This window comes from Bombina bombina, chromosome 5, assembly GCF_027579735.1.
Source record: "Bombina bombina isolate aBomBom1 chromosome 5, aBomBom1.pri, whole genome shotgun sequence".
Taxonomy (NCBI): domain Eukaryota; kingdom Metazoa; phylum Chordata; class Amphibia; order Anura; family Bombinatoridae; genus Bombina; species Bombina bombina.
The window spans coordinates 946,561,384-946,576,955 of NC_069503.1; the positions used below are offsets into that span (position 1 = coordinate 946,561,384).

The window sequence follows — 15,572 nt, forward strand, 5'->3', positions numbered from 1 at the left end:
TACTGTAGATAATAGATAGATAGATAGATAGATAGATAGATAGATAGATAGATAGATAGATAGATAGATAGATAGATAGATAGATAGATAGATAGATAGATAGATAGACAGACAGATAGATGAAAGATAAGACAAAGAGATAGATATAGATATATGATAGATAGATAGAAGATAGATAGATAGATAGATAGATAGATAGATAGATAGATAGATAGATAGATAGATAGATAGATAGATAGATGATAGATAAGACAGAGAGATATATATAGATATATGATAGATAGATAGATGATAGATAGATTGAGAGATAGATAATAGATATATAGATAAAAAAGAGATATAGATAGATAGATAGATAGATAGATGATAGATAGATAGATAGATAGATAGATAGATAGATAAATAGATAGATAGATGATAGATAAAAGATAGATAACACAGAGCTAGATATAGATAGATAGATAGATAGATAGATAGATAGATAGATAGATTTTAATGCAATTCTCTTTCAAGCAACCCTGTCATGTATTTCAAAATGACAAATAGAAACAATAATCTAAGGATAAGTTATGATTCTTTGTGTTTTAGTACCCATACATTTGGAAAATGCTGGAATCTCAATCTGAGAATTTATTTTAAGAGGAAATAAACAATTGCTGTAATTGATGTTAGTTTTGTACTTAACCATTTTTGTATATTTTAAAACTCTTCTTGTGTGCCATATTTTTGTTTCACTCCATTAGCAACTGTGCCATTGGCGGGTACACTAACATTACTACATAATTACTAAATAAAGTGATTTCATTGCAGCATACGGACATGTTGTTTTTACTTAGTGAAACTACAATTAGTGCATGCTTAAATTAATCTGGGCTAAGTTGCAGAAGCATTGCTGTTTTGTTATTTTATTGATCAACTTTTCTGCCTTTGAAAATACAAATTCCTGAATGACATCATGCCCAGTAGGAGTAATTAAAGCTATCTGATGAGGGAATTTAGAAGTTGAAAGGGATGATTGTAATTGATCCTGATTCAATCCTATTACCGCTTTTTATAGTTTAAGCTCCAGAGAAAGCAAACTCTGGACTAAGGCTTTATTTTACGGATTCCTTTGTGTATGCAGGGCTTTCTGGTTTCTACGTTCCTCTTTTCATTTTCCTTTCTTCCCCCTGTAGTAAATAATGAGCTCCCGCCTGAACTCCGGCTTGCCAGTGGTCAGCTAATGGGTGATGACCTGTCCCTCCTTACTACAGGAGAGCTGTCACCTTATATCAGTGACCCAACGCTCAAGCTATTTCAGTGTGCTGTTTGCAACAAATTCACCTCTGACAGTCTGGAGGCATTGAACGTACATGTGAGCAATGAACGCTCCCTGCCTGAAGAGGAATGGAGAGCTGTAATTGGAGACATCTACCAGTGCAAGCTTTGCAACTACAACACCCAGCTGAAAGCCAACTTCCAGCTCCACTGCAAGACCGATAAACATATGCAGAAGTATCAACTTGTGGCACACATTAAAGAAGGGGGGAAATCAAATGAATGGAGACTGAAGTGTATCGCTATTGGCAACCCTGTGCACCTGAAATGCAACGCCTGTGATTATTACACCAACAGTGTGGATAAATTGCGCTTACATACCACCAATCACAGACATGAAATGGCCCTGAAGCTGTATAAGGTAAAAGAGTGTGATGTCATATTGGGCTGGCTCTTGTAGTGGGAGTTCTGGGAGGGTATTTTCAAAAGACCAAGACAAAAGTATAAAAAAAAGTAGAATTTACTACAGGTCAACTTGCATGTGTGTATTTATTATATTTTGACACATAATATGGAAAACACTATGTTGTTATGCATTGCAAATGTAATGCTAAATATAAATGACTGTGTGGTTAACGGAACATTTTTCTTTGCATTGGTATTGTACAGGTACTACATAGTTTAATGCAGTAAATAATTGTATAATGTAATTTGTTATGCTTGGAAAATAGATGTATTCTGTGAAATTTATGCCACACATTTGTTTAGCTATTTGTTTCTGCTTGTTTAATACAAAAGTCACTAATATGAATTTGTTAGTGGTACATATTTCATAAGTTATTTTATGCACACTTTTACAAACCAACAGTTGCTAAATGAAAAAAAAATTATTTACTGTCACCTTTGCTGTTGATGGCTGCTTTACATTTAACTGTGCACCAGCAGTTGATGCCGTTGTACCTCCCATGTAGACTCAATATTCAATAATATTTATTAGATATTTCTGACACCTGCCCTCCACATGACATGTGACAGTGACTCTTCCAATGTCAAAATCCATGTCAAAAACTGTTGTTACGTTACAAAGACAAATTACAGTTTTAACTGTTACATTTCCCATTGGAAGCAAATTTTGCATATATTGAAAATTAAATCTCACTGACATTGCATTGCTACAGCTGCTTTTGATTATGATGTTCTCAATATAGAAATGCACTAACATAAATGTAAGTGCAATATACTCTGTACATGCAAAATATGCAGTGAAAATAAGACTAAGTAGATATATTTTCAGATATTATTTTGCATTGTATAGAATAATAACTGCTATAAAGCAAAGAATAGTATTGTATTGTATTTTATTGTAAACTACTTTGCAGACTTGGATATATCAACCAATTGACAATAATAATGCTTTGGTGCCTTCCTGGCTTTTAAAAGGTTAATTTGAGTTCTCTTTCACATGTGAAAAGTCAGTCTTTGCCTGAGAGCCCAGCATGCTGTGCTTTTATTCAGCAGTGAAAGAGTTACACCTCATTTCAATGTAGCTTCCTCTGCATACAGGACTGTAATCTGAGGAGACGTGTAGGGGGAGCTTAAAAAAATATTTAGGTTATTTTAACTTATACCCTTTGCCTAAATGTCACATTTGATTAAGCTGTTGTATAATTAATAGTTAATCAGATACTATTTCTGTTTAAACTACTGTTTGTTATAAATGTACATTTTGCAATACACATTTCTGTACATTTTTTTTAATTATGTGCAGTTGTGGACATTTAATGCTGTTCAAGCAAAACTGTATTTTAGACTTGGCAGCTGAAATGGGGAAGTGCTAATAAGCTCCAGTATTCTGTACCTCCATTTTCAATATGATACAGTCCTCTGCACTCAGTATTGCACCCTGCAGAACCTTTTAGTGGCCAAAAGCTTACAAAGGTTTGATTCTGAAATGCAGAATTATCTCTGCATTATAAAATCAAATCTGTATTGAATGCATTTGATGTTCACTTGAATACACACTTAGTAAAATAAGAAAATAAAGCTCCCCTTAGTAACTAAGTGCATACCAAGGGAAATAATAAGTCACTGCTTTGTTCATGTTTGGAAAGCTGGCTAGTGAGGTTTTTTTTTCATGTTGCAAAAAATGTGTCCAATTAAAACTACAGCAGGAATGTAATTTTGCAGCTCAATAAAATATCTGTTTTTATTGGAGACAAAGTAAATGCATTAACCATATTCTGCATTCCATGATCTTTTGTAGGCATGCAGAACTAGATGGAAAAGTAACCCTTTTTAATCAGAGTGGTCTGTAATACATTATATTTATATTTGTTTCAGCCTCTTTGTAAGGCTTGAAATCCCATTTGCTAAGCAGCCAGTGGCCAGTCAGATGTCTTGCATTTCTAGACAGTAAAACTTTTTAAAATCTGTCCAACCCTTGGCCCCTGGGCCACATGCAATCCTGCAGGTTGTTTTTGCATACCACAGACACAATTTATTGTTTCTTTGGTGAATAGATGGTTAAAGTAGTAGAATAGATTAATATACTTTTTTTAAAATGTCAAGGCCACCAGAATGTAACTCTGCAAAAACCCAACCCACTACACCAAAAAGTTGGACAGAACTGATGCACACTTTATTTGTTTGTGATGATGTATGCATGTTGAATGCATTAATTCCCATAATTCACACATTACATTAAATGCAAAGAACTATTTCTTCAAGTTCAAATGAAATAAATGCTCTTAGGAATTGATGTTTACAATCTTTTGTATTTACTTATATGTAGACATTACAGGAAGTTGACAAGCAGAAGTTAGCAGGGATACATAATCAGGTGTGTAGACATTTTGTATTTTTACTTTGTTTATATTTGTGCAGCTTTAGTATGCTATTATTAATTGTTTTTAATTAATAAATACATCTAGCACAGCCTTGAATTAAAAAAAAACATACAATGGGTTAAAGTAGATGAAAGGTTAAAGGTCAACTGAAAGCATCATCTGCCCAGATGCTTTACGTTAAACTGATCTTTTTAATAAAAAATCTGTTTCACAGATGGTGTTTTAATGCCTTTGGCAGAATGGGGTAGTTTTAACATTAGACGTATGCTAGTAAAAATTATTTCTGTATTTGACCAGAACAACACCTTTTGCTTTTATGTTTAGAGGTAGAATTCATGTGGTAAGTTTTTCTGGCATGAAATCTGTGGGCCCAGAAATAATGGTCTTTCCATATGGGCTGAAATAATGGAATGTCTTCATGTCTTTTAGTAAGAATGTTTGAAGAAACAAAAAATAAAATACTGTATTCACATTTTGTATACTCTATGTATACATGTTTTCATTGTGAGGCTTATACTTATAATGGTGTTATGCAGATTGCACTGGTTTAAAAAGACATTATAGCCAAACCAATGCTGGGGCTATCAGGACCTGACATTGGGTTGTGCATACAATGTAATATGTGACTGGAAATATTACTTTTCAATAGGTGAAATTTAGCCTAAAATTATGCCTTTGCAATGCCCCCGATATGGCTTGTAAAAAACCCAAGAAGCTAATTGGCTTATAAATGCCACTGACATTCTGAAGAGACTAAAGTTTGGTTGAAGTATATACACGTTTAACAGTTTCAGACATTCTTAGAAAGCCAGTGTAAGGTTATGCTAGAGAAACTTTCTTTTAAACTAAACTACATCTGTTTAAAGATTAGATTTTTAATCCTAATACTTGACAACTTTTTTGGATATATGATACTGGCACTAAATAGATGCACCCTAAGTAAGACTATATTGTCACTTTAATTATTTGTATCATATTAGTTCAATATAAAAAATGTATAATCGTTTCTGTCCATAGAATATGGAGCATGGATAGTGATTGAAGGATATCTCACAAATATATATTTTCAAATGCATATAGAAAATAGCACTTAACTGATGTTTAAGCAAATTGTTATTTATTCTAATATAATGTAAAAATATATACACAACGTTATTTCTTCTTGACTACAATAGGCTAGAAATGATCACATATGAAAAATATTTTGCTTTACAGCAAATAGCCTAAGCATAGCTTTTAGTAGTTTTACAGGACTGATTGATTGATGGTGTAATCCTGGGTCACTTAAGGCCATTGAATTTCATGGTCAGCTGCTAGCTTTCATTTGATGCAAGAAATGTAAATACCATATAGAATCTGTTTTTCAGATTAGGTTTTATTCCAACCATTATTTGTGCTAGCTAGGTAACTAATTCAAAGAAAACTATATATTTGTTTAATTTTGGTTGTCTTTTCTTGCATTTCTTGTTGTTAAAGCCAAAATATCTGTTTTCCATATTGTTATTTGACTATGTGGGATTTCATTCTAAAGTTGTTTTCAAATGTTTTCACCATATAAAAGATATGCACCCTTTACATAACTTTTAAAACAACATTCCCCTGAGGAATGTTTGTTGATTTTTTTTCTCATTATCCATTTTAAGAGAAGTTTAAAAATTAAAAAGTATCTCAGAAATCCTTTTATTTGCATTACTCCTTGTGGCATGCTTTGTTACTTAAATTTATTTGGAATTAATTCAGAATCCTAACTTATTCCAAAGGATACAACAGCATTCTGATTAAAAATAAAATATTCTTGATATGTGAGGTTCCAATTATTGACCTGTCATTGTTCCAGCATGATGGTAAAAGAGGTCAGGAAATTGTGCAGACTTATTTGCATAAAAATTGTTGTGATGAAGGAAATTGGAATAAATATCTTCATCTGAGGCCAACAGTATAGTTTGGGTAATGACATTCAAGTAATTTGTTTGTATTAAGAAAATGGTATTGAGGTATAAACAAAGGAAGATTTCTTCCTATGAAAAAAACAAACAAATATAGATATGTCATATTTGTAGCTAGAAATGTGCATAGTTGAATATTATAACAGTGACTGGATAAGAACAAAATATAGAAATGTATAATTTAAAATGAAATAAATTACAATTATCTGATAAAGCCTGAAGAAAAATAACAATATTGCAGTGCACTTTATTATTATCTAGGACACCTTGTGGTTAGTGTACTCTTCCCCTTTGGTATATTAGGAATTATAACAATGAAGCGAAATTGTCACCTAAGCTAAGCCTTATTATTTTAATCCTTATAACACATATTCACTTTCAATTTTGTACTAATTAAAAGAAAAACATTGCCTAGAACAAAGTTTTCTTTAACCAGATTTTTAATGAAGTAGTTATGTTAACTGTTATTGCAGTTAGCATAGATCTTCCTCAGGAGATTTCTAAGTTGTATTTGTTTTTTTAAATCACAGTATAGCACATTAAATGGCTATAAAGTGGAGCGGAGCACAGAATAAATCATTATTTTTTTTAAATTCCTTACAAAAATAACATTTTGTAAAAAAATATGCATCTGTAAGATCAAAGATTCCAAAAAGCACATTGAAATGTTTTGCTTTTTCTACCTTCTGAAGTGGAATATGGGCAGTAGATTTCAGGGCTAATGTCTGAACTGTTGGGCGCTGCTGTTATATGCTCAATACATAAAAGGACAAAAGTTTGTGTCAGTATATGGTTTACATGAGTCTATGGTTGTAAATAACACAATAGATTGAAAGGCAACCTTGGTATTACAAGTGCACATAAGAAAAAAAAACTGTCAATTATGGTCGGAAAATGGACAGATGTGAAGCACCCTGTAGGAAGTATGCTGAATAATTGCAGGATGAAGTAGGCCGAGAAATTGTTCACATTTTATCATTTTAGCTTCACATACCGTCAGCGATTAAAGAATCTTTTTGATCTATACCACAAACGCCAAAAGATTATTTTGGAGGAAAATTTTCCTTGAGCACGTATTTGACAATTTGTAGCAACTCTTGTAATTTTAAATAATTGCAGCGTTTCATATGTTTAAAATGCACATAGTGGATTCAAACTTCTTAACATTGCAGGATATAGAGTATCTTTTCTTTCAATACCTTGACATACATTTTTAAAAACTCATTTACTATAAAACAAACTATAGTCACTAAAGAATATATCACATATAGATATTTACAATGTGAAAACTCCTATATTAATTGTGTAAGCTAAAATAGTAAAAAAAAGTTAAATGAACCACATTTACTGCATATAATATAATTATAATTAAAAAAATATGTTATTTCTGCTACCTAACATTAGGATGTCAATATACATTTTTTAATATTTAGATTTCATTTCTGCCCCACTATATTTCGCTGTACTTTTTACACATGTATATGGTTAAATTGCAATACATTTCATTAGCACATCATAATGTTTCTATCCCCCTCTTTAGTAAATGAATAGTGGGGGCTCTGTTTGAAATGAACAAATATGATTTAGAAGATTAAAATGAAAGAAAGCGTTCCTTGTCCTACATCTGGTTTTACTTTACTAGAAAATTAGTTTTCAAACAAACACAAAGCTGCAGACAACCGAACTTGAACTCAACAAGCTAGTTCACTTGTGGCTTTCTTAAATAAATCCTGGGTGCAGAGATTGTTTATAAACAGATGCAGGAGATGTGCCTGTGGGTACCAAAAAAAAATTGGAACTTGGTGCAGAAACATCAATTACATGGTTCATGAAACAAACAGTTTTAGATACTTCAACAGTGAGCCAATTGTATTCTTTATATTACAACATACATATTATCTACTTTTTTTGCATTTTTCAGTTCTATAATGCAATGCAATTTATGCATAACCAATATGTTTCTAACTACAGTGTAGTTTACTACTGGGGACAATATCAAACCAAGGCTTGACAAATCCCAGTAACTAGGCAGTCATGGCTCCTAGAATTAAGCTTCTGGCTCCTAATGCTCTTGATAAGTGCTAAAACTGTGTGGTTGACTTTTTGCTGTTATCTAAATTTGGATTGCAATCCCTGTATTAAACAATTGTATTTATATTATAGCATGATGTGGTTTATTTTCACCAGATTTTGCAATTAGATGTCTTAGACTAATTCTGTTTTATCTAAAATGTGCCTAAATGGGAGGTGAAATGCATGCAGTACATTTACATATCTTTAACATGTAAAGATAATTCAGCGGTTTTCATTGTGTTGTTCATCCGCAGAAGACTACTTTAAATCAGAAAAGTGCACCAATAAAATGTTGCTTTAGACTTTAACACTGAGATCAGTAGCATGCAAGTACCCAGCGTTAATCTCTTAGCCTTGACTGTTGTTGATTAGTGCATGTGCAAAGTTTTCTAGGTTTTCAGTTAATCAAGTTGGTTAAAAAATACTAAATCAGCAATTTTAATACACTTTGTACCACAAAATGCATTGCAATACAGATCTGGGTTTTAATGCCCTGGCATACTATTGATTTTTATGCCCCTTTAAGACCCTGCAGAATATTTAGCAACAATGATGTTTTAATATTGGTTCAAATTACAATAAAATGAACACCCTGTGGCCAAACATTCCTGAGCTCACCTGTCCTTTGAAACACTTTGTATAAAGTAGCTGTGCATCACAGACTGTAACTAACTTTTAAGACCCTGATTTTTAGGCATAGTATTGAGTTATATGCTGGCATATAAAAAAATATATAAATAATAATAAATTTCAAGTGACTAGTAAGTGGTTAACCCTTTCATGTCTGGGTTAACTTGTCTACATCAGAACACTGTTCCGATGTAAACAAATTGAAATCTTTCGATTTTGCACTTGATCACGAGATTTCAATGATCACGTGTCAGGGGGGCGTCCCTATGATGCTAGGCATGCCCTCCAGATCACGATCTCATCAGGGAAGTGCCAGTGACTTCAGGAAAGCCAAGCGGTTAGGACGTTGTATTTCGTCCTTCAGCGCTAAAGCCCAGCAAAATTTGTACAAAATACAACATCCGTTAAAGGGTTAAAGACAGTATGTCCACATTCTAAAAAAATAGCAGCTCACCAAGGGATTCAAGGTTCCGATGTAGACCTGGGTTTCTGCATATACCCCATACATTACTGCAACATTTTCACATTTTCACATCCACAGCACATCTTAATTAAAATCGTTCTTTATTAAAGTATTGGCATAAAAGTTAACAGTGATGTTTTGGGCTCACTCGCCCTTATTTATGCTAAAGATGGTCACACTGTTTGTTGCTTTTAAAACAAGTCCATATGGAAAACAAGATGTTTTAAAAGCAACAAAAAGTGTGAACATCTTTAGCACGAATAAGGGCGAGAGAACCCGAAATATCACTGTTACGTTTTATGCCAATACTTAATAAATAATAAAGATGGATTTTAATTAAGAGGTGCTGTGGACGTGAATATTTTGAAGTGGTTAGAAACACTGATTCTACTTTTGAAACAAAGTGTAATGCAATATAATTTAGGAATTAAACAATAGAAGAGGGGGTGAAATATGCAAATGGCTTGAGATTTAAATGGGAAAAAAAAAATTAAGAGCAAAAGTATTTATTTAAGAATAATAATATTTAAAATGATCAAACATAAAGGCTTTCACCCCAATCCTTTTGAATTTGAGAACTTCATATTAAGGGGCCATTATAGTAATAAAATGAAATGTTTTATTTCATAAGCGCATGTCATTTTATAACTAGCGATGAAGCAAATCTATGTTTATCTCACACATAGAGGCCCATTTATCAAACTCTGAATGGAGCTTGAGGGCCCGTGTTTCTGGCGCTGCTCCATAATTCCACATCGCCACAATTCAACCCGATCGAGTACGATAGGGTTGATTGACACCCCCTGCTGCCGCGAATCTGCAGGGGGCGGCGTTGCACCAGCAGCTCACAAGAGCTGCTGGTGCAATGCTGAATACGGAAAGCGTATTGCTCTCCGCATTCAGCTACGCCTGTCGGACCTGATCCGCAATGTCGGATCAGGTCCGACAGACCTTTGAAAATAGGCCTCATAGAGGTTAAACACATAGCTAAAGTACCGCTCGGGATCTGAAGAGCACTGCGAGCGGAATATGAAGCTGGTCCAGTCAGCAGCACTAGTCATATGACCCAGCTCTGTAACTAATGCTGCTGACTGGATAACTGACAGTTTCTGTTCTGGACATTTTGTAATAGATAGTAATATAGACCAAAATGAAAAATAGAAATCAACTAATGTTTCAAATTTACTGGATTTCGGTTTGCCAATGGTAGCTGGCAAAGCTGATAAATGTACAATATTTACTGTAAAAAGCTTTCAGAAACGTTGGCATTTGCATTCGGTCTATGGGAACACTTCCTGTTATAGTCAGTAATATGTCACCTGACATCACTACTTTACTATCACAATGTTGACATTACAAATAGCAATTGTAAAATGTTTCTGTCTGAAGGTCAGCTGTTAATGTTCACATGTCAGATATGGCATTAAAGCGACATAAAATATCAATATGCCTCAATGTACTACCTAGTAGAAGCTGCTATAATAAAGTTTTAAAAATGGCTGCACTAGACTTTATTTTATGCCATGCTCACCTCCATATGCTGATCGCAGTACTAGCAGAAGCGCTAACTGGTAAGTATGATCTAGGTGTCTTGCCCATGTTCGTTTTGTTTTTTGGTTAAATGTAATTTAGCATTAAACAGGTAAAAGCAGCCCTGGCATACTATTAATTATCAAACACAAAAAGCAATGCATGACCAGCACCACATGCTAAATCACAAAAAGACACCATGGTCTAGACAATAATATGGAAGCCAAGAGGCACCATTACATAACAGAAAAAAAATGCTAATTTCATATAATGGTCATGTAAAAGATGGCATTTTAAATTAAGTGTTGGTCATATCATATGTGGGCATGTCATTGTGCATCATTAGAGCTGTTGACCAGCCAGTGAAATTGTATAAATATCAAGCAGAAAAAGTTATATTCAATAAATTTGCAATATATATAAAACAAAAAAAAACATTATACAGTATATACAATGCAGAGTGAAGATAAATATAATACAAGAAAGATTTGCTTTTTTTCTATGCCCTTTTTTCCCTGTTTTCCTTCTTTGTTTTTTTTTTGCCTGCCCTCTTCATGCATACTAGAGAATTGGGTTAGGTAGCCACCAAAGACCTGACATTCTGTATAATCTTCCATTTATTCCACGGGTTTCTTCTGCACCTGGGCTGTAAAAAAATGTGTTTTTGTTCTTAAGAAGTGGGATTTTTCTCTTAAAAATTGAATGCAGCTTAGTGAAGCGATATCTAAGGGATCAGGCCTGCATTCCCACTGATTACAGTATGAAGCAGACTACATAATTGACGGCCTACTTCACGATTGCCTGAAAGATTTTGTTTTATAATGCCCAATATTAATAACCAGATGTGATCTTCTTCCTGCCCTGGGGTCAGGCTCACTGACTTCACAGTCTGTGAAGACAATTTAAAATGACAGGTATGAAAAGAGGGTTAGGGCGTTACCCTCAGGACCACCAAAATAGGCCTTTCCCCTGCTGGGAACAAAGACCAGCATGAACTGCTGCCTTTTTTCTGCACTCTTGGGATTTTAACTAACTGAACAAAAGATGATGCACAACTGAGGGGGCTGCTACTCATAACTAATACATAATTTAAGACATTCTATTATGAGCCAGCTAATATATATTTCACTTTATATTTAAGCACAATTCAATTATAGGGATTCAGTCTGAACTTGTGGTATTACTATATATTTATATTTGCAGTTGAAGCATTTTTTTCTTGTAATTGGATTATACTTATTAATACAGTAAGGCTTATCCGGCCTACACTGTAACCTCCTCAGAGTAAGGACTGAATGCTTCTGCGGCAAAATTATTGCATGCTAGACCATATAATGCTGCAAATATGTGTCCAATTTACTACAAGCTCATACAAAACTTTAAGTTAAATAAAGTTTTGTGTAAATAATAATAATAATAATAATAATAATAATAAATAGGGAAATTAGTATTATTGAAAACATGTACCAGTGTAATTACCCCAGTTTTAAATCTGGCATTATTTTTAGAAACTCCTAAAATTATTTTTGGTTAAAATTCATCAATCATTATTAATTAATAACAAAATCATGCCACTGCAATCATTAGCCATTAATAACAAGCAAGGATTTCTTTCTAAATCAGTTTAAAATCTCTAGAAGTAGATTATAGCTGTAATAAAATAATTGTATGGAGCATATTAAAATATAAATCTACAATATAGAGCATATTAAAATATAAATCTACAATAAATACATATACTATATATATATATATATATATATATATATATATATATATATATATATATATATATATATATATATATATATATATATATATATATATATAATTTCTTACCTATAACTAGATATTGTGTCTGTACCATGCATTAACACACAGATGTCCGGTATTTTGCAGGACAGTAATGATTAGGAACATGGTTCAAGCACTGTCACCCAACTTCCTGTATATGTTACAAGCCATACCACCACCCCCCCCCCCCCCTTTAGACTCCTCTTTCTGAAGCATTATTCCAGTTTCCTTACCAAAATGTTAGGAGATATGTGAAAGTGTTAAAAAGAATGTACTAAACAGAATGAATGAGAGCATTTTTAGATTCTAGATATGCTTTTCTCTGTATGGGGAATATTAATATATTAATGTTACTCTGATTTGTTGGTACATGCTCATTAAAGATTCAAGGCATCTCAAAGTTGGAATTTTTTAATGTAAAAATGATTAAAAGGGGGCACTGGAAAATTAATATTATGGTTTTCAATATCGTTAGCAGCAATATGGATTTAGATTTTTTTTTTAAATAATATGGGATAAAAGATATTTTCTTTCACTCAAGAAACATTAGCAATAAAGCCATTTGCTTTCTAATTGATTTTCCACATTGGTTGTTTATTGAACAAATAAGAAGAATCTATGATATTTGATTACTGAGCCGAGCACCCTTTTAACTTTTTTTTTTTTTTGATGGCCAGGAATTCAAATATTTGACTTAAAACTTTAATGAGATCAGCTTTCTCTGTTACATCTGCTTCTAAACTGCTTTGAAAAATGGCTGCTTTAATTTTTTAGTATTTTTTTATGATGGGTGTTGATTTTGAAGTTAATGTATGTACTGATTGGTTCATACTCTATCTCACTGGTTTTCAAACCTGTACTCAAGTCTCCCCAACAGGCCAGGTTTTTAGGATTACCTTGGATGAGAGCAGGTAAAAAAAAACATGTTTACAAATCAGCTGATTATTTCACCTGTATACTAGTTCAGATATCCTCAAAATGTGACCTGTTAGGGAGGTCTGAGGGACAGGTTCGAAAACCAGTGCTCTGTCATCTCTGTGCAATCAGATTTCAAGTAAACTCTAAAATCAGCAGCTGTAACATGCATGTGGTGCTGATTTCAGTGTTGGGGCGAAAAGCAGAGTTAAATTATAAAAAGGCATATATTGCATTTTTTTGCTACTATATACAGTTAATTTATATTGCAATCTCAAAGTATATAATGTCCCTTATTATGTATAAAAAGATTCTCCAGCTGTTGTTCAAAATTTTACTTTAAAAGATTTATTTCCAAATACTATTTTCTTAAAGGGACAGTCTACACCAGAATTTTTATTGTTTTAAAAGATAGATAATCCCTTTATTACCCATTCCCCAGTTTTGCATAACCAACACAGTTATATTAATATACTTTTAACCTCTGTAATTACCTTGTATCTAAGCCTCTGCAAACTGCCCCTTTATTTCAGTTCTTTTGACAGACTTGCAGTTTAGCCAATCAGTACCTGCTCCCAGATAACTTCACGTGCACAAGCCCAGTGTTATCTATAGGAAATACGTGAACTAACAACCTCTAGTGGTGAAAAACTGTTAAAATGCATTCTGAAAAGTTGTGGCCTTCAAGGTCTAAGAAATTAGCATATTAACCTCCTAGGTTAAACTTTCAACTAAGAATACCAAGAGAACAAAGCAAAATCGATGATAAAAGTAAATTGGAAAATTGTTTAAAATTACATGCTCTATCTGAATCATGGAAGTTTATTTTGGCCTAGACTGTTCCTTTAATAGAAAAAAACAGAATTCATTATTTTTGTAACATGAGTGGACTTTTTTTTATATAAAAATGTAGGATCCAGAATACTACAAGGGATATTAAACACTAAAAACATTTTTTAAGCATAGTATTGAGGTTATTCCCCACCTCCCTCTTGTTTAGGGTTGCCACCTCGTCAATGTTTTACTTGGACACTTATGAGTTACACATGCTTCAGGATAATCAGGAAGGAACGTGAATAGTGCTGTCTAGGGTCACTATTCGAGTGCTGCTTAGGTGTGCAATGCATGTTGCCCTCTGCACACCCTGTAGCATGTGTAACTCATAGGTGTCCAGGTAAACAAGGCTGAGGTGGCAACCCTACCCTTGTTATGGGTGTCGCTATGTTGAAATCTAGTTTTCACTGCATTCCAGTGCTATAACGTTTGCACATGTGCAGCAACTCTCCTTCATATATCTGTAGTAAAACCTAGCTTCCAAAATTGTGGCACCCAAAATTAGAGGAAGATGCATGGCATGTATTTATGGTTGAATGTCCCTTTAAGAAGCTGCAGGCAAACATTTTAAGGAGACACAGAAAAATAAAACACTGGTCAATAGATAGATAAATACATCAAAATAAATGATCTATCTACTATATTAGATTTAAATACAACAATTAAAAAATACATACATTTAAGGTTCTCAAAAGAAAATATAGTAGTAAAAACATATTTGGATCACACTGTAATTCCGTGTTTTTAGCTTCTTTGTTAGTTCATCTCTAATTTATTTTGTTCAGAGGAACTCTTTGTCCCCTCTGTTATATGCTAACATATACATCTGTAGGATATTTCTATTAAAAGCTGAAACAGATAGGACTCATTGAAGTGGACTAATTACGTAGGTCACAGAGAGCATATGTAATCCGGAAGGCCCAGAAGGGTTAATGTTTATGTTAATTTAAAAATCTTTCTAACAAAAGACTAGATAGGATGATGGAAATCATATTCAGGCATTTTTTTTTTTTTTCAAAAGGCCCCTTTCATTTCTTTGCCAATGGCAAAACTCTTTTGAAAATAGGATACATTAAAGGTAAATGTGAAAGGTAATTTAGTATAAATATATTATTTCAGAGAGCCCATTTCTTTTAATGGATGTTTTTAATTTCTGTAAAATTGTAATACATCAGACTGGACAAGCAGAAGCTATTTTTCACTGTCTTTTATTATATTCTTGCTCTTTTGCTCTCACTTTTTCAACATCTTTGTTTCATTTAGTTATTCTCTGCTTTTTACATG

At 33.1% G+C, this 15,572-nt stretch overlaps 1 protein-coding gene across 3 annotated transcripts in view; it reads left to right on the plus strand.

Annotated features, from left to right (window-relative positions):
• Positions 1–15,572, plus strand: part of ZFHX4 (zinc finger homeobox 4) — a 173,145-nt gene that overhangs the window by 31,615 nt on the left and 125,958 nt on the right. For 2 of the 3 annotated variants that reach the window (XM_053715142.1, XM_053715143.1), the window contains exons 3-4: positions 1,176–1,678; positions 4,049–4,096. In XM_053715142.1, the coding sequence (XP_053571117.1) occupies positions 1,176–1,678; positions 4,049–4,096 (551 nt within the window). The remainder of the gene's footprint in view (positions 1–1,175; positions 1,679–4,048; positions 4,097–15,572) is intronic. The other variant, XM_053715144.1, reaches the window with a different exon arrangement.